Below are 21,451 nucleotides of genomic sequence, written 5' to 3'. Positions count from 1 at the left end.
GGCGGGTTGCTAGCTAACAGAACGTCTGTGAAGCTAACATCAAAGTTGCATCCCAAATTGCACCCTATTGAACAGGGCCCAAAATAGTGCACTATATATAGGGAAAAGGGTGCCACTTGGGACGTAGCCCAAGTCAGCATTCGGTCATCAAAAGTATTTTCATTCTTTCCAAAGTGATTGGCCTCATCTTTCCCTCTCAGGCGGTTACAGAGAAGAGCTGCTAGTGTCTACTGGGGTGGTCCACTCCTACGGGCCTGAATGAGACGGGACAGAATAATACAGGCCTGAATAACACAGACCATAATACCTAGCTTTGCGTTTAGCTCAACCAACCTGGCTTGTTTCACACGCTCAATCTGTTTTACATTTTATCATTTATTTCTAGTTTTATCCCAAGCCCCTTGATGATGCATTGGCTGCTTTTCACACTGTGAAAAGGTTGATCAGAAAGGTGTTGTTTTGAAATAACTTGGTCCAGGCCCACTGCTCACTGGAGAAGTCCTGACCTGGGGGGTCAACCCCTAACATCAGCATGCTCTAACTAAAACTCAGAACTCAAAATAACAAAGAAATGTAACAATTTTTTTTGAAATGTTATTGTATTTTCTCCCACTGTAGGTAAGTGGCTGGCCTGCCAGTCCATGGACAATCAGATCCTGATATTTGGAGCCCAGAACCGTTTCCGTCTGAACAAGAAGAAGATCTTCAAGGGCCACATGGTGGCTGGCTACGCCTGCCAGGTGGACTTCTCCCCAGACATGAGGTAAGACAAATCCATCCTATACATTAGTACAAACGGTAGCAAAATGGTTTGCAACGGAAACAAGGTGTTATTTTATTATTCATTTAAACAAATTACCTTAGAAACCATACATAGACAGAATGCAATAGATAGACGCACACAAATTCCAACCAACATCAATGACATCACACCTGCTCAAACTCACATGTTCCCACCACATCCATACCCGTTACGTTTCTCACTCCAACATTCCCTCTCATTCTTCATACCTTGGGCGTTCCCAGTGCATGTAACACTATGTCATATGGCCTCAAATTGTGCTATTCTATTTCTCTCTGTAGCCCAAATTTGTTCAATATTTAAGTAATAATGCCTTTGATTCATCCACTGTCTTAACGATGGAGGATCATTTGATTTCCAGTTTTTAAGTAGAATTTGAATTAAACTGATTGATGAGAAAAGTATGGTCCAACCCATTGGGTATCTCACTGTACCCTCATATGCCATGTCTTGAAATATGCAGATGGACGGATTAAAAGTAATCTTAAATTGTAAAACTTCTGACAGCCAACTTCCCTCAACATTGCTCTGATGTCAAAGAAGATTTCAAATATACATTTCATGATATGAAACTTAAGTTGCATGTATTTGAAAATATCTAAATTGGTCAGTCCAAAATCACTTTTTAATTCTGTCATGGAAATTATATTTTCTATTACCAAGTCAATTCCGGTTTCTATTACTTTAGTTTTCCACGTGGACCAATTTATTGGTGAATTCGGAAAAGCTACCCATGGATTGTTCCATAGGGGTGTGTTTTTTGGGAGTGAAATTGGTTCTTGTAGAATCCCTTAGATTTTCTTCCATATTGTTCTAGTGTTCTTAACTAAGAAGTTGTTAATGTTCTTAGCTTTATCCTTAGAAAATAGAAAAGATTTTTGGGTTGAGCATGCGCATCTTCAATATGAATCCATTGTTCCTCTTTAGTACATTTAACAATTTGTCTCAAGTAAAAGTCTTGGGTGGTGAGTTGATACAATTCCAAGTCTGGAAGGTTAAAACCACCCTCAGACTTAAAGAGATGAGTTTTATTTGCCCATTTAAAGTCATTTATGAGTGTAATTATTTTTTGAATGACTTCGGTGGGGTAATTGGTGTTACCGAGAATACATGTAAAAACGTATGAGGCCTGCCATTCTGAAGAGGTTTATTCAGTGCTGTGAAAAAATATTTGCCCACATTCAAATATGTTTGATACTGAATGTTATCAGATCTTCAACCAAAACCTGATATTAGATAAAGGGAACCCGAGTAAACAAATAACACCACTATTACATACTTATTTCATAAACAAAGTTATGCAACACCCAATGCCCTGTGTGAAAAAGTATTTGCCCATTACACTCAATGATTGGTTGTGCCACCTTTAGCTGGAGTGACTCCAGCCAAACACCTGTAGTTGTTCATCTGTCTGTCACATCGCTGTGGAGGAATTTTGTCCCACTCTTCCATACAGAACTGCTTTAACTCAGAGACATCTGTAGGTTTTCAAGCATGAACTGCTCGTTTCAAGTCCTGCTGCAACATCTCAATTGGGATTAGGTCTGGACTTTGACTAGGTCATTCCAAAACTTCAAATGTGTTGCATTTTAGCTATTTTCATATAGACTTGATTGTGTTTTGGATCATTGTCTTGCTGCATGACCCAGCTGTGGACTGATAGCCTGGCATTCTCCTGTATAATTATTTGATACCAAGCAGAATTCATGGATCCTTCTATTAAAGCAAGTGGTCCAGGTCCTGAGGCAGCAAAGCATCCCAAAACCATCACACTACCACCACCATGCTTGACCGTTGGTATAAGGTTCTTACTGTGGAATGAAGTGTTTGGTTTTCGGCAGGCATAATGGGACCCATGTCGAGAAAGGGGGCAAATGCTTTTTCACAAAGCTGTAACTAAGATTTATGGGAAGATTGTTCCATTTAATTAGATCTGCTTTCATATTGTTGAGTAATGGGATAAAGTTATCTTTATATATTTCGTTTTTTTTTAACCTTGATTAAGCATGCTAAGTATAAAATATTTTTGGGGGGTCCACTTAAAATTATTGCTTTAGATCATGAGCTATTCTTAATTTTTTTTTCCTATTGACATTATTTCTGTTTTTCCACAAAGTTTATATCCTGAGATTTTAGAGTATTCAGAAAATATTTTTAACAAGGGGGGGATTGAGTTTGCAATATTGGTAATTTAAAGTCCCTTCAGAAAGTATTCACACCCCTTGACTTTTTCCACATTTTGTTGTGTTACGGCCTGAATTTAAAATTGATACAATTTAGATTTTGTCACACAATACCCCATAATGTCAAAGTGGAATTATGTTTTTAGAAATTTTACAAATTCATTAAAAATGAAACCCTGAAATGTCTTGAGTCAATACGTATTCAACCCCTTTGTTATGGCAAGCCTAAATAAGTGCGGGAGTAAAAATGTGCTTAACAAGTTGCATGGACTCAATAGTAGTGTTTAGCATGATTTTTGAATGACTCCCTCATTTTTTTTTTTTTTTTTTTAACATTTTAGTCATTTAGCAGACGCTCTTATCCAGAGCGACTTACAGTGTTGAATGCATACATTTCATTTCATGCATTTTTGTATTTTTTTTTAACTGGCCCCCCGTGGGAATCGAACCCACAACCCTGGCGTTGCACACACCATGCTGGCGTTGCAAACACCATGCTCTACCAACAGAGCCACAGGGAAGACATCTCGGCAAAATGGAAGAAAAATTCGAACATTTGTTTAAAAAAAAGAGAAAAAAAAAAGTAAATTTTTTATTTATTTATTTAAACAATTTTGTATTTTTATTTTTTACAAATGTTCGAATTTTTCTTCCATTTTGCCATTTCACAGTATTTTATGTAGGTCATTGCTGAAAAAAAGACAAATCAATTTTAATCCCACCTTGTTACACAACAAAATGTGGAAAATGTTCTGGGGTGTGAATACTTTCTGAAGGCACGATCAGGAGATCGTCGGCAAATACGTTTTTTTTTATATTCATGTTTACCAATACTGATACCTGTTACGTTTGGGTCCTGTCTAATTCTTTCTGCAGTAGGTTCAATTGCCAGAGCAAACTGGAGGGGGTAGAGAAGACATCCCTGTCTTGTGCCCATTTGTAATGCAATTTCACCAGATATATTATGTGTGTATATTTTTGCTTTAGGATATTTATATAATATTTTTATGAGATGTATTATTTCAGCTGGAAAGTTGAAGGCTTCCAAAGTTTTGAATAGAAAAGCAAAGATGTTCTTATTGGACAAATGCAGGTAGTCCCTTCCCGTTTTCTTCCATTTGGTTTCTAGTGAATACGACCTAGGGCTTCAGGGATCGGTTTCTCAGGGACTTGACCCCTTAGGGTTTCACCTGGTGTTTGTCTGAATAGGATGTATGATACAGTAATGGTACAAGCCTTTCAAGCAGAAGATGCACCCTTTAATTTTCCAATTTAAAATGTACCTACTGGATTCAACCCAGGGGTTTATGTTAGCAAAGGGTTTTGAAGAAGACATTTTGGAAACTTCAGGGGGAGAGGGAAGGGGTGCGAGAAGTCGCATCCCCCAAGCAGGTAATATTGTGTATATCTACAAACTGACTCGTCTCTACTTCCTTCTGAAACCAGTCCTTCAGTCAGTTAGTGTTTCTGAAGACGTCCTGTACGTAGAGCACTAACCAGGCCATTTACAGGCACTAATTTTAGCACATACCCCAATTAAGAGCCCACTCACCCCTATCAGCAGGTGCCTTCACTTCTCTCTTAGTAACCATGGCAACAGCAAGTAACCCCTCCTTTGAGCAGAGACCCAAATTCACCCCACCTCATGTGAAATGGAACATGAGTCATTTTTAGCAGGGAGCCTAACCCCTCTCTCTCTCTCCTCCCATCTCTCCATCCCGCTCTCTCCTGTAGCTATGTGGTGTCTGGCGATGCGGATGGGAAGCTGAATATCTGGGACTGGAAGACCACCAAGCTGTACCACCGGATCAAGGCACACGATAAGGTGTGCATCAGTGCCTTGTGGCACCCCCACGAGACCTCCAAGGTCATCACCTGTGGCTGGGACGGACTGATCAAGCTCTGGGACTAGAGACATGGGGGTGGGGGCTGCAAAGGGACTCCCTCTTTTTAGGGGGAGAGGTGGTCTCTCTGTTATGTACTTTCCCTAATTTAGTGGCAGGCTAAAAGCCATAGGGCTGGTATCTAGTCCTTTTGTAACAGTGTATATTTCTACCCCATCTGAAGAGAGGACAGCGACGTATACCTAGAAAGATCAACATTTTCTCCGTGTGTTAGTGTTTAGAGGGTTTCTCAGCTTTTCATTTAATTTCATGTCTTCTGGTTTCTGTTTTAATCAGTGATGTCCGTATTGTTCACACCATTTTTTTTATCCTGGAAAATATTCTGTTTTCCAATGTATGTCCCTTTGTGAAATTAAACATTTTATAAATTTTGCCTGTCAAGAAATTGCTTTCCTTTGGTCAAGTCGTCTTATACTTCCATCTTTTGCCGTTGGTCAGATATTTCGTCAAGTTTATTAGGATTTCTTCTCTTTAGTAACAGTTCCCTTCTCACCATTAAATCCACACAAACCCCTCTGAAGAGAGAAGTGTAGCCAAGTTGCTATTTCTCTTAGTGTCTTTATAGACTTATCAAAAGATCAGGGGTATACATTTTTAATTTCAATAGTTTTCAGAATGCATTAATCCTTAAAATGTAAGCCTGAACCGAGTCTAGCTTTGTGTAATACATTTGGTGACAAAGTAGTTGGAGAGCTGCAGAGAGAAGTAAAGGGAGACGGCGAGAGGTAAAGGGAGACGGCGAGAGGTAAAGGGAGACGGCGAGAGGTAAAGGGAGACGGCGAGAGGTAAAGGGAGACGGCGAGAGGTAAAGGGAGACGGCGAGAGGTAAAGGGAGACGGCGAGAGGTAAAGGGAGACGGCGAGAGGTAAAGGGAGACGGCGAGAGGTAAAGGGAGACGGCGAGAGGTAAAGGGAGACAGAGATTGAGTCAATCTCAACCTTTCTGACTCAATCGTTCTCTCTTCCTTCTCTCTGCAGCTCTCCAACTACTTTGTCACCAAATTTATTACACAATTCTAAGCTCGGTTCAGGCTTACATTTTAAGGATTAATACATTCTGAAAACTTTCAATTAAAAATGAATACCCCTGATCTTTTGATGCTGCTATGAAGGCACTTAGGGAAATAGCGACTTGGCAACACTATTCTTTTCAGGGGGGGTTTGTGTGGATTTAATGGTGAGAAGGGAATCGTTACTAAAGAGAATAAAAGGAAAAGGGTTTGAGAGAGTGGGAAAACAAACAGCAGAAGTTGTGGCGGCTGGATTGACATTTTCTATTATTATTCAAATTGTGAAGAGGGAGAGACCATACTATTCCCTCAATCTGCTCATTATAGCTGCAGTTAAGGTTACACATTAACACAAATTTCACCATCTTTGGTATTCGCTGTCCGAATCATCCTGATTCAACATTTGCTCAGGCAAACTCGGTCTCCTTACAACTTGGCGTACATCGTTTCCTTTAAGTATTTTCAAAGTCCCAGTTTAATGTAAAATGTCATACATGTTAAATGTGTATTGACCTAAGACGAGTGAGGCGATTCTTCACATCCTTGATAGTTGTTTTCCCTACAGTAATAGTCAAAAGTTTGGACACACCTACACATTCAAGTTTTTGTAGTTGTTTTACTATTTTCTACATTGTAAAATAATAGTGAAGACATCAAAACTATGACATAACACATGGAATCATGTAGTAACCCAGAAAGTGTTAAATCAAAATATATTTGAGGTTCTTCAAAGTAGCCACCTTTTGCTTTCATAGCTTTGCACACTCTTGGCATTCTTTCAACCAGCTTCATGAGGTAGTCACCTGGAATGCATTAAAATTAAGGTGTGCCTTTTTAAATGTAATTTGAGGAGTTTTGAGCCAAGCAGTTGTGTTGTGACAAGGTAGGGTTTGTATACAGAAGATAGTCCTATTTGGTAAAATACCAAGTCCATATTATGGCAAGAACATCTCAAATAAGCAAAGAGAAATGACTGTCCATTACTTTAAGACATGAAGGTCACTCAATCTGGAAAATTTCAGGCAGTGTGATGAGTCCAAATACACTGCTCAAAAAAATAAAAGGGAACACTTAAACAACACAATGTAACTCCAAGTCAATCACACTTCTGTGAAATCAAACTGTCCACTTAGGAAGCAACACTGATTGACAATACATTTCACATGCTGTTGTGCAAATGGATAGACAACAGGTGGAAATTAGCAAGACACCCCCAATAAAAGAGTGGTTCTACAGGTGGGGACCACAGACCACTTCTCAGTTCCTATGCTTCCTGGCTGATTTTTTGGTCACTTTTGAATGCTGGCGGTGCTTTCACTCTAGTGGTAGCATGAGACGGAGTCTACAACCCACACAAGTGGCTCAGGTAGTGCAGCTCATCTAGGATGGCACATCAATGCGAGCTGTGGCAAGAAGGTTTGCTGTGTCTGTCAGCGTAGTGTCCAGAGCATGGAGGCGCTACCAGGAGACAGGCCAATACATCAGGAGACGTGGAGGACGCCGTAGGAGGGCAACAACCCAGCAGCAGGACCGCTACCTCTGCCTTTGTGCAAGGAGGAGCAGGAGAAGCACTGCCAGAGCCCTGCAAAATGACCTCCAGCAGGCCACAAATGTGCATGTGTCTGCTCAAACGGTCAGAAACAGACTCCATGAGGGTGGTATGAGGGCCCGACGTCCACAGTTGGGGGTTGTGCTTACAGCCCAACACCGTGCAGGACGTTTGGCATTTGCCAGAGAACACCAAGATTGGCAAATTCGCCACTGGCGCCCTGTGCTCTTCACAGATGAAAGCAGGTTCACACTGAGCACGTGACAGACGTGACAGAGTCTGGAGACGCCGTGGAGAACATTCTGCTGCCTGCAACATCCTCCAGCATGACCGGTTTGGCGGTGGGTCAGTCATGGTGTGGGGTGGCATTTCTTTGGGGGGCCGCACAGCCCTCCATGTGCTCGCCAGAGGTAGCCTGACTGCCATTAGGTACCGAGATGAGATCCTCAGACCCCTTGTGAGACCATATGCTGGTGCGGTTGGCCCTGGGTTCCTCCTAATGCAAGACAATGCTAGACCTCATGTGGCTGGAGTGTGTCAGCAGTTCCTGCAAGAGGAAGGAATTGATGCTATGGACTGACCCACCCGTTCGCCAGACCTGAATCCAATTGAGCACATCTGGGACATCATGTCTCGCTCCATCCACCAATGCCACGTTGCACCACAGACTGTCCAGGAGTTGGCGGATGCTTTAGTCCAGGTCTGGGAGGAGATCCCTCAGGAGACCATCCGCCACCTCATCAGGAGCATGCCCAGGGGTTGTAAGGGAGGTCATACAGGCACGTGGAGGCCACACACACTACTGAGCCTCATTTTGACTTGTTTTAAGGACATTACATCAAAGTTGGATCAGCCTGTAGTGTGGTTTTCCACTTTAATTTTGAGTGTGACTCCAAATCCAGACCTCCATGGGTTGATAAATTGGATTTCCATTGATTATTTTTGTGTGATTTTGTTGTCAGCACATTCAACTATGTAAAGAAAAAAGTATTTAATAAGATTATTTCTTTCATTCAGATCTAGGATGTGTTGTTTAAGTGTTCCCTTTATTTTTTTGAGCAGTATATGAGAGTATTGGTTCCAATCGCTGTGTCTTTGTGAGATGCAGAGTAGGTGAACGGATGATCTCCGCATGTGTGGTTCCCACCGTGAAGCATGGAGGAGGAGGTGTGATGGTGTGAGGTGCTTTGCTGGTGACACTGATTTATTTAGAATTCAAGGCACACTGAACTAGCATGGCTACCACAGCATTCTGCAGCGATATGCCATCCCATCTGGTTTGTGCCTCGTGGGACTATCATTTGTTTTTCAACAGGACAATGACCCAAAACACACCTCCAGGCTGTGTAAGGGCTATTTGACCAAGAAGGAGAGTGATGGAGTGCTGCATCAGATGACCTGGCCTCCACAATCACCGGACTTCAACCCAATTGAGATGGTTTGGGCTGAGTTGGACAGCAGAGTGAAGGAAAAGCAGCCAACAAGTGCTCAACATATGTGGGAACTCCTTCAAGACGGCTGGAAAAGCTTTTCAGGTGAAGCTGGTTGAGAGAATGCCAAGAGTGTGCAAAGCTGTCATCAAGGCAAACATTTTACATTTTTACATTTTAGTCATTTAGCAGACGCTCTTATCCAGGAGCGACTTACAGTAGTGAATGCATACATACATTTCATACATTTTTTTTCTTCTTTTTTCTCCATACTGGCCCCCCGTGGGAATCGAACCCACAACCCTGGTGTTGCAAACACCATGCTCTACCAACTGAGTCACAGGGAATGCCCAAACGGGTGGCTACTTTGAAGAATATAAAATACATTTTGATTTGTTTAACACTTTTTGGGTTACTACATGATTTCATATGTGTTATTTCATAGTTTTGATGTCTTCACTATTATTCTACAATGTATAAAATAGTAAAAATAAAGAAAAACCCTTGAATGAGTAGGTGTGTCCGTTGAAACCCAGGTATGGTCATTCTCTGGGTAGACGGTCATGTCTTTCTGTCTCTCTTCAGGAGGCATATTGTCTGTCCTCCCAGGCAAACGTTTGAGCCTTTACCTTAACTACCTCCAGCCCCCCCTGCCTCATAAGTAGCCTCCCACAGAAACTCATCCCTGGGCTAAATGAGATGTGCTCAGCCTCAGTCTGACAGCTACTCCCCCAGCCCTATGTACTCTTTTTAATGCAGAAGATCCTGAGGACAAATTGAGGCTATTAGTTTGGGCTGTGGTCTTACCTCACTATTCATTACCCATGCCTCTGAGGATAATTCTCCAGGAGGGGGTGGATGTATCTGTTAGGGGTGGCTGGCTCAGGGCCAAGCCCAGATGAGGCCATGATGACAGAGATGGCTGCCGCAATGCTTGCCAGCTGACCTCCAGCCAAAACAGCCACTTTAAAGCAGCTCTGACCGACAGATGGACTTTGGGCCCTCGAGGCAATTACCTCATGTCTAAGGTCATATCAGGGAAGGGTAGGGGAGTAGTGATTCAAAAAGTTGAAATGATAGGAGCTTGTTAGGAGTACAGTATAGCTCACAAAACGTTACATTAACCTCCATAGATTGAGACATTCCTTTTCTGGAGTACAGTACTTTGGTTAGGTTGATGAATCTGGTATTGGTCAGAAATAAATATCCAAAGTGAAACATCCCATGGGATTGACTTTCCCATCGTAGCTGAACTATATCTCCCAGATCTCCCCTTCTCATTGGCCAGAGCCCTGTCCATCAGTCAGTCAGCTCTCAGGACCTCCACTGGGTATTGACCCAGCCCAGTGTATAGGCACTCGTGGCGTTCAGAACGTTCCGGTGCAGGAAGAGGCGGGGCTTTGTTGGGTCGCTGTGGTAATGGAAGAGGCGGAAGTGAGCACGCTCCAGCTCCTTCAGTAGGCTGAACCAATAGCGCACCACGGATGGGTCATCCCCACTCACCTCGAAGCCCGCCCAGTGGAGGTGGATTTCTAGTAGTAGTTGACCCACAGAGCTCAGAACCCCTTCTAGAACCAGGTTCTCTAGAATCTTCCACTCCGCACTCTCCATGTCTACCTTCAGAACATCCACCTGGAACAGAGAGGGAGAGAGACTCAACAATGATAATATCTCGCAGTAGGGAGAGATATAAGATGGAGAGTGGGGAAAAGGACTTTTGATGGAGGTGAGGGAGAGTCAGTGCAAAGAGGGAGAGAGAAGGTTGGTTGAAGGACAAGTAGAAGAAAGGATGTGTCTGAGTAGAGGAGGAGGGAGGATATGCCGGGGAGAGGGTGAATATGGTATAAGGTCTGTGAAGAGGAGAAGGAGAGATGCATTAACATTAATGTTAATAATGGTCTCAGGATATGATCTTACTGAGTCATCATATGCATGGGCTACTTTCATGCACATATTGTATATTAGGCCTTGGGCCGCCATTTAAAGGTCTAATGCAGCCGTTTTTATCTCACTATTAAATAACTTCTGGGTAACAATTAAGTACCTTACTGTGATTTTTATTTCTCAATTAAAATGCTTCTTAGCAGAGCAATTTCTCAAGCAATAATTTTTATAGGCCTGTCAGGGAGTGGTTTTGAGTGGGGAGGGAAAATCTGAAAATGATATGTTATTGGTAGAGAGGTTTGGAACTTTCTTTCTTATTGGTCCGTATGGTGATGTCACCATGGAAGGCCAAAACTCCCACCAAAAGAAGCTGACATTTCAGGCGGTCTTTTCAAACAGCAATTACACTAAAATGGCATTGTCATAATTTCACAGTATTATTCCAACCTCATAGTGTGGAAATATATATAAAACACAGAAAAATCATGTTTTTGACTGCACTGGGCCTTTAAATGTGCTGTAATGTTTCTGATGTCATATCAACTCCTTGAACCCATACTGTTTCAAAGCCTTATTAATGAAAGAGCTTCTCTTTGCTTTTGCCATTTTATTTCACCAATTTATTGTCTCCTGTGTACCTTACTACACTCACATTGGCAGATTGCCTCATGGCCTCATGACATCACCATTGGCAACTTCCAATGCTGCCAATAATATTTGTCAATAGTTGACCCAAACTTTCCACAAACCAATCATATTTATCTTCCAGCACACTAGTGTTACGCTAATGCAAGTATTTCTGTCGAACAGAAAAACACTTCTTCAATGGCTAGAGTAAAATAACTTTAGCTGGCTGGCTCTCTGACAGCCCATATCCAATATCCACTCCATCCCTCTAACAAAGGGCTAACAAGACTTTACACAACCCTTATATTTCTTTAGTGACTGCGGAAATCCCTTTTCTCCCCACATTCCAAGCCTTCATAAAAGCAGCTATTCCCCCAGATAGAACTAGTCAGAATGAAGTGCTCTCTGTCTCTGGGTCTCCCAATGGAACTGCCCTAACCAACAGGGATGTTATGACCCCCCCCCCCCTTCCCCATGTGTGTGTGCAGGCTATGAAGGTCTTACAAATCCCAGAATGGTTCTACTCAAGATATACTTTTCTCAGGGTGTGTATTGAATGGGCTACTTTCAATAACTTAATTCTATTTGACAGCTTTCTTCTCCCTGATGTGTCATCAACTGGCATGCAAGGCAAATCCCACGGACATCACAACATATCCCTCTCGATGTCCCCTAAGCCCACACCACCGGCAGCTCATCTGCCCTTCGTTTTCCTAGTATGAGAAATTGTGAGCCCTCGAAAAGCGGCAGTCTTGCGTGAGCATCTCCATATGGCCCCACACATCTCTGAAGAGATCTCCGATCGCTGTGCAGAAGTAGCGGCACTAAACGGTGTGTGTGTGTGTGAGAGGAATAGAGATATGCAGACAGAAACTACCTTGACAGGGAGGATTGGAAGTAGGGCAATAACTCATGGATTTGGGGAGGGAGGGTAGGTGGGTGGGTGCATGGTGGTTTGGCCTGAATTGGGGTCTACCGAGGGAGGTTCAGTGAGCCCGATGGGTGTTGGAGATGGAAGGAGCTTTTATCTAGTCGTTTAGTGAGGCTATGCCTCAGTCTGCCTTCTCCCAAGGTCAGCAGTAGCCTTGTCTAGTTCCTAGCTTTGTGTCTTAAACACTGTAGGCTTATAGCATTGCTATAAAGCCTGGCAAGCGAGGATTGAAGCTAATTAAACAACCACTTCCTCCTCTTGTCTCATCCTCTGTTCCCCTGCAGTCTGGATATATTGTTATGGAGTTGCAGAACAGCAAAACATGTCTACCATCGCCTTTTACCTTTGGGCCACACACTCAGCCCAGACTTTTAGTTGTGAAGTCACACTCAGCCCAGACCTTTAGTTGTGAAGTCTCTGTCAGGCAGTAAAGTAATTGTGGTCCCTCAGGCTCAAGAGGAAGGAGGTCAGAATCACTCCATCTTTTTAATGAGAGGAAAAACAGAGAGTATGTTCACTGTTCACAGCCTGCTGGCTCAACGTGGTTTAAGCCGATAAATGCACAGCCACCTACACACTATTTTTAACCACTGCCAAAGGTGATGTCTTCAACAGAATCACTGAGAACCCAGAGACCCTGTTATCTCTTTGTGATAAGAGAGGAACTTTACATCCCAGTCAGAGAGAAACTGCAGACAATATTCAATGAGTTGAGTCGGCCTTCCGCTGGAATGAAATCCGTTCAGCCATCAAACAGAAGAATGAATTCATTTCTAAACGCTTTTGAGGAAAGCTGATCGTTTGGTGTGAACAAACAAGTTATCTGACCTCTGATGAACCTTTATAAATGGAAACTGACACTTGAGTCTAACTAATAGGCCCATAATGATTTCTTTCAGCGGCTAATTGCAGTTTTTGCAGAACTTATTGTGGCGTCCTTTATAGCCCAAAATACCAGCAACTTCATCAAAAGGCTCGAACCTCTTGGCATAATGGTTTAAAGCTGTTGGGCTGACTATCACAAGAGTCCAACTCTACCCCCAAATTTGTCACAATGCTTACATGTGTTTATGACAATTTTGATACAACACAGTACACAGATAAGCGGGGCTACAGGGATGTATTTTGATACAACACAGTACACAGATAAGCGGGGCTACAGGGATGTATTTTGATACAACACAGTACACAGATAAGCGGGGCTACAGGGATGTATTTTGATACAACACAGTACACAGATAAGCGGGGCTACAGGGATGTATTTTGATACAACACAGTACACAGATAAGCGGGGCTACAGGGATGTATTTTGATACAACACAGTACACAGATAAGCGGGGCTACAGGGATGTATTTTGATACAACACAGTACACAGATAAGCGGGGCTACAGGGATGTATTTCCTGCCTGTGTGATTTCTATGATTGTATCAAGCAGAGATGAAGTATTTTGTGTTCTTTAATTAGTGGATGTGAGGCAGGGGGAGACATATCTGAAACAGGCCTCTCCAGAGACCATCGTAATGAGTAGACATTTAATTACACTTCAATGGGATCAGGAGAGAGAGAGAGGTTCTGTTTAGACTCTCACAGCCTCCCCTAACAACTGGTCCAGGGCCTGTTCTGTTTCCAAACTGTCCCCCACAACTGCATGATAACACTAACCCTAAGCATGTTGAGGAAAGGCTTGCACTGTGGAGGAGTCATACAATGGAAGCCATGTTAAAAGCTGCGTATCCCTCTTGTGACAGTGTGGATGTGAGACATTGAGAAGTGACCTGATTGTCAGAAAGAGTGTCTCTGATTGTTTTTCTATTGTGCATTAGGAGAAAGCAAATCAATTTGCATGAGATCTGAAGGACTGTTGAATTGGTGTGTTCATCCCCATGGAGATAGCCTCTGATGCTGACCAGAGCGGGTATGACTCATTTATGAGCTGTGTAATCACCGATAAGGAACACAAACTAATGCATATTTTGACCTTTAGAAGCGGCTCATCAGTTCTCCATGCTATTCTTCTGTAACAAAGCCAGAGAGAAGAAAGACAAACGCTTGTTTCTTTAGCATGCTGTGTACTCACATTAAAAAAATCCCAGTATGGAGATGTGTGTGTTGCTTTGCATCTAAAGCAGGTACAGGGATGTGGTCTGTTCTTTATCTGTCACACACACAGACACACACGAACACGCACCCACACGTCTTAATTATTTCTCTCACACTAATGTGTATGGTATAGTGAGCTTTGTTTCTGGTTCCAAAAGAGGAATTAATGGCTGACGCCTCTAAGCATGGACTTGCTAATGCTAGGCGCCGGTGCGTGGCTTGTTGGCATTCTGCTCAAGAGCCTGATTTAAATTTGCACTGATTAAACTGTTGCTCATGCAAAAAAGGAGAGAAAAAACAGAGTGATGAATTAGACTGAGGTAACCTGCCTTCTGGAAAATGCAGTGAGAGGTTAGAATTCACAAAACGAGAGCAGCACAAATAAATTAAGTCAGATGAATTCTGCTGAGGTAGATTGATTATCTGTGTGGGAGTATCAACCCAAACCTCCTTTTTACAGCACTGATTTCACATCAACTGTAAACTCCTTTCCACTATACAACTTCCACAAACTTGAATTATCAAGTCCTCATCAAAGACTAAGTCCTTCCACAGGATGAATAGCTGGGATCTCGCCCGAATAATTTGTATTTATTTTTTCTCCCTTTTTCTCCCCAATTTTGTGGTATCCAATTGGTAGTTAGTCTTGTCCCATCGCTGAAACTCCCATACGGACTCAGGAGAGGAGAAGGTCGAGAGCAGTGTGTCTTCCGAAAAACAACCCAGCCAACCCAGCCGAGCCGCACTGCTTCTTGACACAATGCCCACTTAACCCGGAAGCCAGCCGCACCAATGTGTTGGAGGAAACACCTGGCGACCGTGTCAGCGTTCATTGGGCCCGGCCCGCCACAGGAGTCTCTAGAGCGCGATGGGACAAGAACATCCCTGCCGGCCAAACCCTTCCCTAACCGAGTCGACGCTGGGCCAATTGTGCGCCGCCCCATGGGTCTCCCAGTCGCGGCCGGCTGCGACAGAGCCTGGACTCGAACCAGGATCTCTAGTGGCACAGCTTTTGACCACCGTGCCACTCGGGAGGCCCTCGCCTGAATACTTCTATTCTCACCTGAATACTATGCATAGTATTGCTGTATTTAGGGAAGGGCGCCGTTCTACACACGCACCGCTGGCTTATTGTTTGTGCGTGTATGTCTGTGTGCGTGTGTGCGTGTGTGCGTGTGTGCGTGTGCGTGTGTGCGTGTGTGCATGTGTGCGTGTGCGTGTGTGTGTGTGTGTGCGTGTGTGCGCGTGCGTGCATGCGTGCGTGCGTGCGTGTGTGTGCATGTGGATGTCGTTGATCTTGTATGCAGATCCATATCTGATGAGGCCGAACACAGAGCCCTGGGGGACTTAATATTTTGAATGATAATGTTTAAAGGAGGAAAGCCATAACTATAAGTGACTTTTCTGCCCTCCAGTGCAAGAGGAGACATTGGAGGAATGAATGATGAGCAGTAGAGCTGCAGGAGTCAACAAGCCATACTAAAGTTCAACCTCTCAGCTCATAGGGAGAGAACAGATCCATTTTCTTATAGACTTTTCTGGTTGAAGTGAGGAAAATAAGTAATTTTGGTTTGTTTTTATGGTGACTTTTGTAGTGACTATTGTGTGGGTTGTGTGTATTGTGGTCATGTATATGATATACTGTAAAAGACAGGTACTGTATATTGTGTGCTGGATGCTGGTAGTGGAGTATGTTGTTACTGTATTATGTACATAGAGTGCCATCTGTCATTATTGGGATAATTACTCTATACTCCAAAGGATTAGACTGGCAAGTTTAACTTGAGGCTATTTTTATCTATAATGGGTAAACGGTTTAGAAATTACAGCACTTTTTGTACATAGTCCCCACATTTTAGGGGAGCAAAAGTATTGAATAAATTCACATATATGTCTATTAAAGTAGACAAAAGTTAAGTATTTAGTCCGGTATTGATAGCACACAATGACTCTACAGATTTGTTGGATTTATTTTCTATTTATTTTGTGTTTCAGATTATTTTATGCCCAATAGAAATTAATGTATTGTGTCATTTTGGAGTCACTTTTATTGTAAATAAGAATAGAATATGTTTCTAAACACTTCTACATGAATGTGGATGCTACCATGATTACGGATAATCCTGAATGAATCGTGAATAATGTACAAAAAGTGCTGTAATTTCTCAATGGTTCACTCAATATTTATGAAAATACACTGAAATTAAAGCAGACAGTATACACTTTAACCTTATAGCTATCGTTTGAATCCAAACTTTTGAAGTATAGAGCCAAAATAATAAAAAATGCTTCACTGTCCCAATAAATATGGAGGGCACTGTGTACTCTCTGGGTATAATCCCATACATGAGTTATTCGTTATGTCTGACTCAGGCCACATTGGCCCATTTGCAATCTCCCTTTACCCATAAACCCCTTCTCCTCTCTCTGTGCATTCTGACCTGTCTGTGTCCAAAGTCATTGAGAATGGTGGCCAGTTTCTTGGTGTTGCTGTGCTGTCGTTGGGCGGGGATGGCTGGGTTGGGGTCCCTCCAGTCTACGGAGAGACGGTGGAGCCACATGTCTGACTCCTGTAGGTGGGCCTGCCTAAGACTGGGGTCAAAACAGTGCACTTCACAGCCCGCCCTGGCCAGAGAGCGCTCCAGAGTCTTATCCTCCATACCCAACCTATGGTAGAGAGAGAGGGGAGGGAGGAAGAGAGATAAACACAGAGAGAGGTTATATACAGCATATTTGATGGATGGTTGAGTGGATGGCTACAGATAGAATTATATATGGCATATTGTATAAGGACTTCTGTTTGTACATCTGATGGAGCGGAAAAGTATTGCTCACTTCAGCAGCTCAATTAATAATTCAATGGAAGGCTGAAAGTATGGATATGAGCAGAAAAATATTAGATTTTTTCTTGATTGTTTTCAAGACTGACAAAGGCTTGTTTTGCCCCTCCCTCTCTTCCCTCTTTTCCCACTGGGCACAAACGTCAATTAAATGTCCATTCCACATTGGTTCAATGTAATTTCATTGAAATGACTTGGAAACAACGTTGATTCAACCAGTGTGTGCCCAGTGGGCTCTCTCTTCAAATCAAATCAAAATCAAATCAAATGTTATTTGTCACATGATTTGAAAAGAAAATGGTGTAGACTAACAATGAAATACTTACTGGCCCTTCCCAACAATGCAGAGAGAAAGAAAATAGAGAAACAATATAAAACTAATGACACGTAATAATACAAGCAATAATAAACACACAATAAGTAACGATAACTTGGCTATGACTTGGATGGCTGGAGTCTTTGAAAATATTTAGAGCTTCCTCTGACACCGCCTGGTATAGAGGTCCTGGATGGCAGGGAGCTCGGCCCGGGTGATGTACTGGGCAGTACACACTACCCTCTGTAGCGCCTTGCGGTCGGATGCCAAGCAGTTCCCATACCAAGCGGTGATGCAGATAGTCGATATGCTCTCAATGGTGCAGCTGTAGAATTATTTGAGTATTTGAGGCCCCATGCCAAATCTTTTCAGCCTTCTGAGGGGGAAGAGGTGTTGTCGTGGCCTCTTCACGATTGTGTTGGTGTGTGTGGAGCATGAAAGATCCTTAGTGATGTGGACACCAAGGAACTTGAAGCTCTTGACTCGCTCCACTACAGACCTGTCGATGTGAATGGGGGTGTGCTCGGTCCTCTGTTTCCAGTTGTCCGCGATCAGCTCCTTTATTTTGCTGACGTTGAAGAAGAGGTTGTTGTCCTAGCACCACACTGCCAGGTCTCTGACCTCCTCCCTTTATGCTGTCTCATTGTCATCGGTGATCAGGCCAACCACCGTCAGCAAACTTAATGATGGTGTTGGAGTCATGCGTGGCCACGCAGTCATGGGTGAACAGGGAGCACAGGAGGGGACTAAGCACACATGCACATCCCGTCAGGAAGTTCAGGATCCAGTTGCAGAGGCTGGTGTTCAGTCCCAAGGTCCTTAACTTAGTGATGAGCTTGGAAGGCACTATGATGTTGAACATGGAGCTGTAGTCAATGAACAGCATTCTCACATAGGTGTTCCTTTTGTCCAGGTGGGAAAGGTCAGTGTGGAGTACAAAGGAGATTGTGTCATCTGTGATTCTGTTGGGGCGGTATGTGAATTGGAGTGGGTCCAGGGCGTCTGGGATGATGGTGTTGATGTGAGCCATGACCAGCCTTTCAAAGAATTTCATGGCTACAGAAGTGCGTGCTTGGAAGTGAGTGCTTGGCGTTCTTGGGCACAGGGACTATGGTGGTCTGCTTGAAACATGTAGGTACTACAGACTGAGTCAGGGAGAGGTTGAAAATGTCAGTGAAGACACTCGCCAGTTGGTCAGCGCATACTCTGAGTATGCGTTCTGATAATCCATCTGGCCCAGCGGCCTTGTGAATGTTAACCTGTTTAAAGGTCTTACATTGGCTACAGAGAGCGTGATCACACAGTCGTCCGGGATAGCTGGTGCTCTCATGCATGGTTCAGTGTTGCTTGCCTCAAAGTGAGCATAGAAGGCATTTACCTTGTCTGGTACACTCTAAGGAAAAATTATTCCAAAATAGTTATTTGTGGAGGGATAGGGTTCTACCAAGAACCCGTTCGATCAGAAGAACCCTTTTTGGAAGACAAGGGTTCTTTGTAAGGCAAATTGTTCTATCTAGAACCTTTAACATCCTAAGAACCGTTTTTGGAAGAAAGGGTTCTTTGTCGATTCTTTGGAAGGAAAGAAGTGTTCTTCACAGAACCATATATAATATTTCCCAGCATGTTTTATTGCAGGGAGATTTTCAGAATAGTTTGTTTTACTTTAATGTCTGTGTTTTTGCATTTACATTGATTGGTTAATAACTTTAATTCTATACAAATATAAATAACACCGTTTTCTAAACTAATCCAGTCTGTTGGATTTATTGCACCCGTTACTGAGATAGTTGTTCCAGTTTAGATGATTGAGGTAGTCTCAATGTTCAATTTACCCTACCCTGGCAGTCATTCTGAATGGAAGTTGCAGGTGATTAACAATTCCACTTTTGGATATCCTAACTCTGGCTGGATTCCAATAGGAATTGCCCATCACTTTGCAAACCAGCATAATGGGACTTGCAGGCCTGATGTGGCCTGTAAACCAGGAGATAACTTGGCCATCAAAGAAAGGCGTTATGATGTATGTAATATATAGTCATAAATAATACAATTTAAAAGGCTAATAAGGCTGGTGGGACCGTTCATAGAGGGTTCTAGGAAGAACCGTTAGATTATAAAATGGTTCTTGGTAGAACCCTTCAGAGTGCTCTAAGCAGAACCCTTCATAGAGGGTTCCAGGTAGAACAATATACAGGGGGTTCTTTGAAGAACACTACATAGAGGGTTCTAGATAGAACCCTCTGCATAGGATTCTACCAAGAACCATTTTATAATCTAACGGTTCTTCCTAGAAAAAAAGGTTCCCCTATGGGGACAAACTGAAGAACCTTGTATGGTTCTACTTAGCACCTTTTTTCTAAGAGTGTAGGCTCGTGTCACTGGGCAGCTCGCGGCTGGGTTTCCCTGATAGTTTTCAAGCCCTGACACATCCAACGAGCATCAGAGCCAGCGTCTCCCTTTTCTCTCTTCTTTTCTCTCTCCACCCTTTCTTCTCTTCTCACTCTTTTCCTCTTTCACTGAAAGCTCCTTGTCATCTATAAATCATTGCAGGCAGACTTCTCTCTCTATCTCTCTCTCTCTCTCTCTCGCTCTCTCCTTGACTCTATCTCCATCTCCCTGTCTGTGTATCTGAGTGTGTTGTTTGTGATGTGGCTCGCTGTATCCCTGTACAGTAATTGTGGCTCAGGGAGTATCTCTCAAAGCTAATTTCTCATGGATGAGCTACTCTGGTCCCCCATAGACAATCATGCGTTTAGGAGGGGGATGCAGGGATGAGATGAGAGAGGTAAGGGCAGGGAGGGGAATGCTGCCTTCAGACATCTCTGTTACTCTTTCTGCTAAATGATTCAGTTAACACAACAACTAATGGTATCATAGCAGGCCCTACCAGGAGAATGGCTCGTTCTTCACTATTGTTTTAGTCAAAAGATACTTCAGATGACAGGGCTTGCTGTTTTCATGAGAGGATGGGGGAAAAGACTAAGTACTGTCAATGGTGACTCTGTGTGCGTACCAAATGGCTCCCTATTCCCTTTTTATATATATATATATATATTTTTACCTTTAATTAACTCGGCAAGTCAGTTAAGAACAAATTCTTATGTTCAATGACGGCCTAGCATAACTGCCTTGTTCAGGGGCAGAACGACAGATTAAGGTCTCTAAGGGCCATGGTCAAAAGTAGTGCACTATACAGAGAATAGGGTGCCATTTGGGATGCAGCCCATGTCTGTCTGTTTGCTTCCCTGGATTACATGTCTGATAGAAGAGGGTGGTAATCATACAGTGTCTGCAGGTAGTTATCCTCTGTCCCACAAGACTGTGTGGTGAAAGCCAGGAAAGACAGAACCGCTGCTGTGTCAGAGGAAAGAGAACAGTTCTTCAAACATGGGGATTATAGTGGATTCCCTGTTGACCGTGGTGTCATGACAACCACAAAGGTGTGTGTGTGTGTGTGTCGGGGGTGGGGGGTTATGACACACGGGTGGACTATGGGACTGAGGATGAGGACTATGGGACTGAGGATGAGGACTATGGGACTGAGGATGAAGACAATGGGACTGAGGATGAGGACTATGGGATGGGATGAGGACTATGGGACTGAGGATAAGGACTATGGGACTGAGGATGAGGACTACGGGACTGAGGATGAGGACTATGGGACTTAGGATGAAGACTATCCGACTGAGGATGAGGAATATGGGACATAGGATTAGGACTATGGGACTGGGGATGAGGACTATGGGACTGGGGATGAGGACTATGGGACTGGGGATGAGGGCTATGGGACTGGGGATGAGGACTATGGGACTGAGGATGAGGACTATGGGACTGGGGATGAGGACTATGGGACTGGGGATGAGGACTATGGGAC

General features: G+C 43.2%; 2 protein-coding genes across 2 annotated transcripts in view; one reads left to right on the top strand and one right to left on the bottom strand.

The window, feature by feature from the left end:
• The window catches only part of cdc40 (cell division cycle 40 homolog (S. cerevisiae)), a 48,179-nt gene extending 42,919 nt beyond the window's left edge, over positions 1-5,260 (top strand). The window contains exons 14-15 of the mRNA XM_014205521.2: positions 619-763; positions 4,720-5,260. Coding sequence (XP_014060996.1) covers positions 619-763; positions 4,720-4,897 — 323 coding nt within the window. The 3' untranslated portion in view covers positions 4,898-5,260. The remainder of the gene's footprint in view (positions 1-618; positions 764-4,719) is intronic.
• A 4,018-nt stretch (positions 5,261-9,278) lies between these two features.
• LOC106607982 (probable methyltransferase-like protein 24) overlaps positions 9,279-21,451 on the bottom strand; it is a 50,754-nt gene continuing 38,581 nt past the window's right edge. Inside the window, exons 4-5 of the mRNA XM_014205523.2 lie at positions 16,863-17,088; positions 9,279-10,509 (exon numbers count right to left, since the gene is read on the bottom strand). Coding sequence (XP_014060998.1) covers positions 10,192-10,509; positions 16,863-17,088 — 544 coding nt within the window. The 3' untranslated portion in view covers positions 9,279-10,191. The remainder of the gene's footprint in view (positions 10,510-16,862; positions 17,089-21,451) is intronic.

Source organism: Salmo salar, chromosome ssa06 (genome assembly GCF_905237065.1).
Source record: "Salmo salar chromosome ssa06, Ssal_v3.1, whole genome shotgun sequence".
Classification (NCBI taxonomy): domain Eukaryota; kingdom Metazoa; phylum Chordata; class Actinopteri; order Salmoniformes; family Salmonidae; genus Salmo; species Salmo salar.
This window is presented reverse-complemented; position numbering and strand designations above follow the sequence as displayed.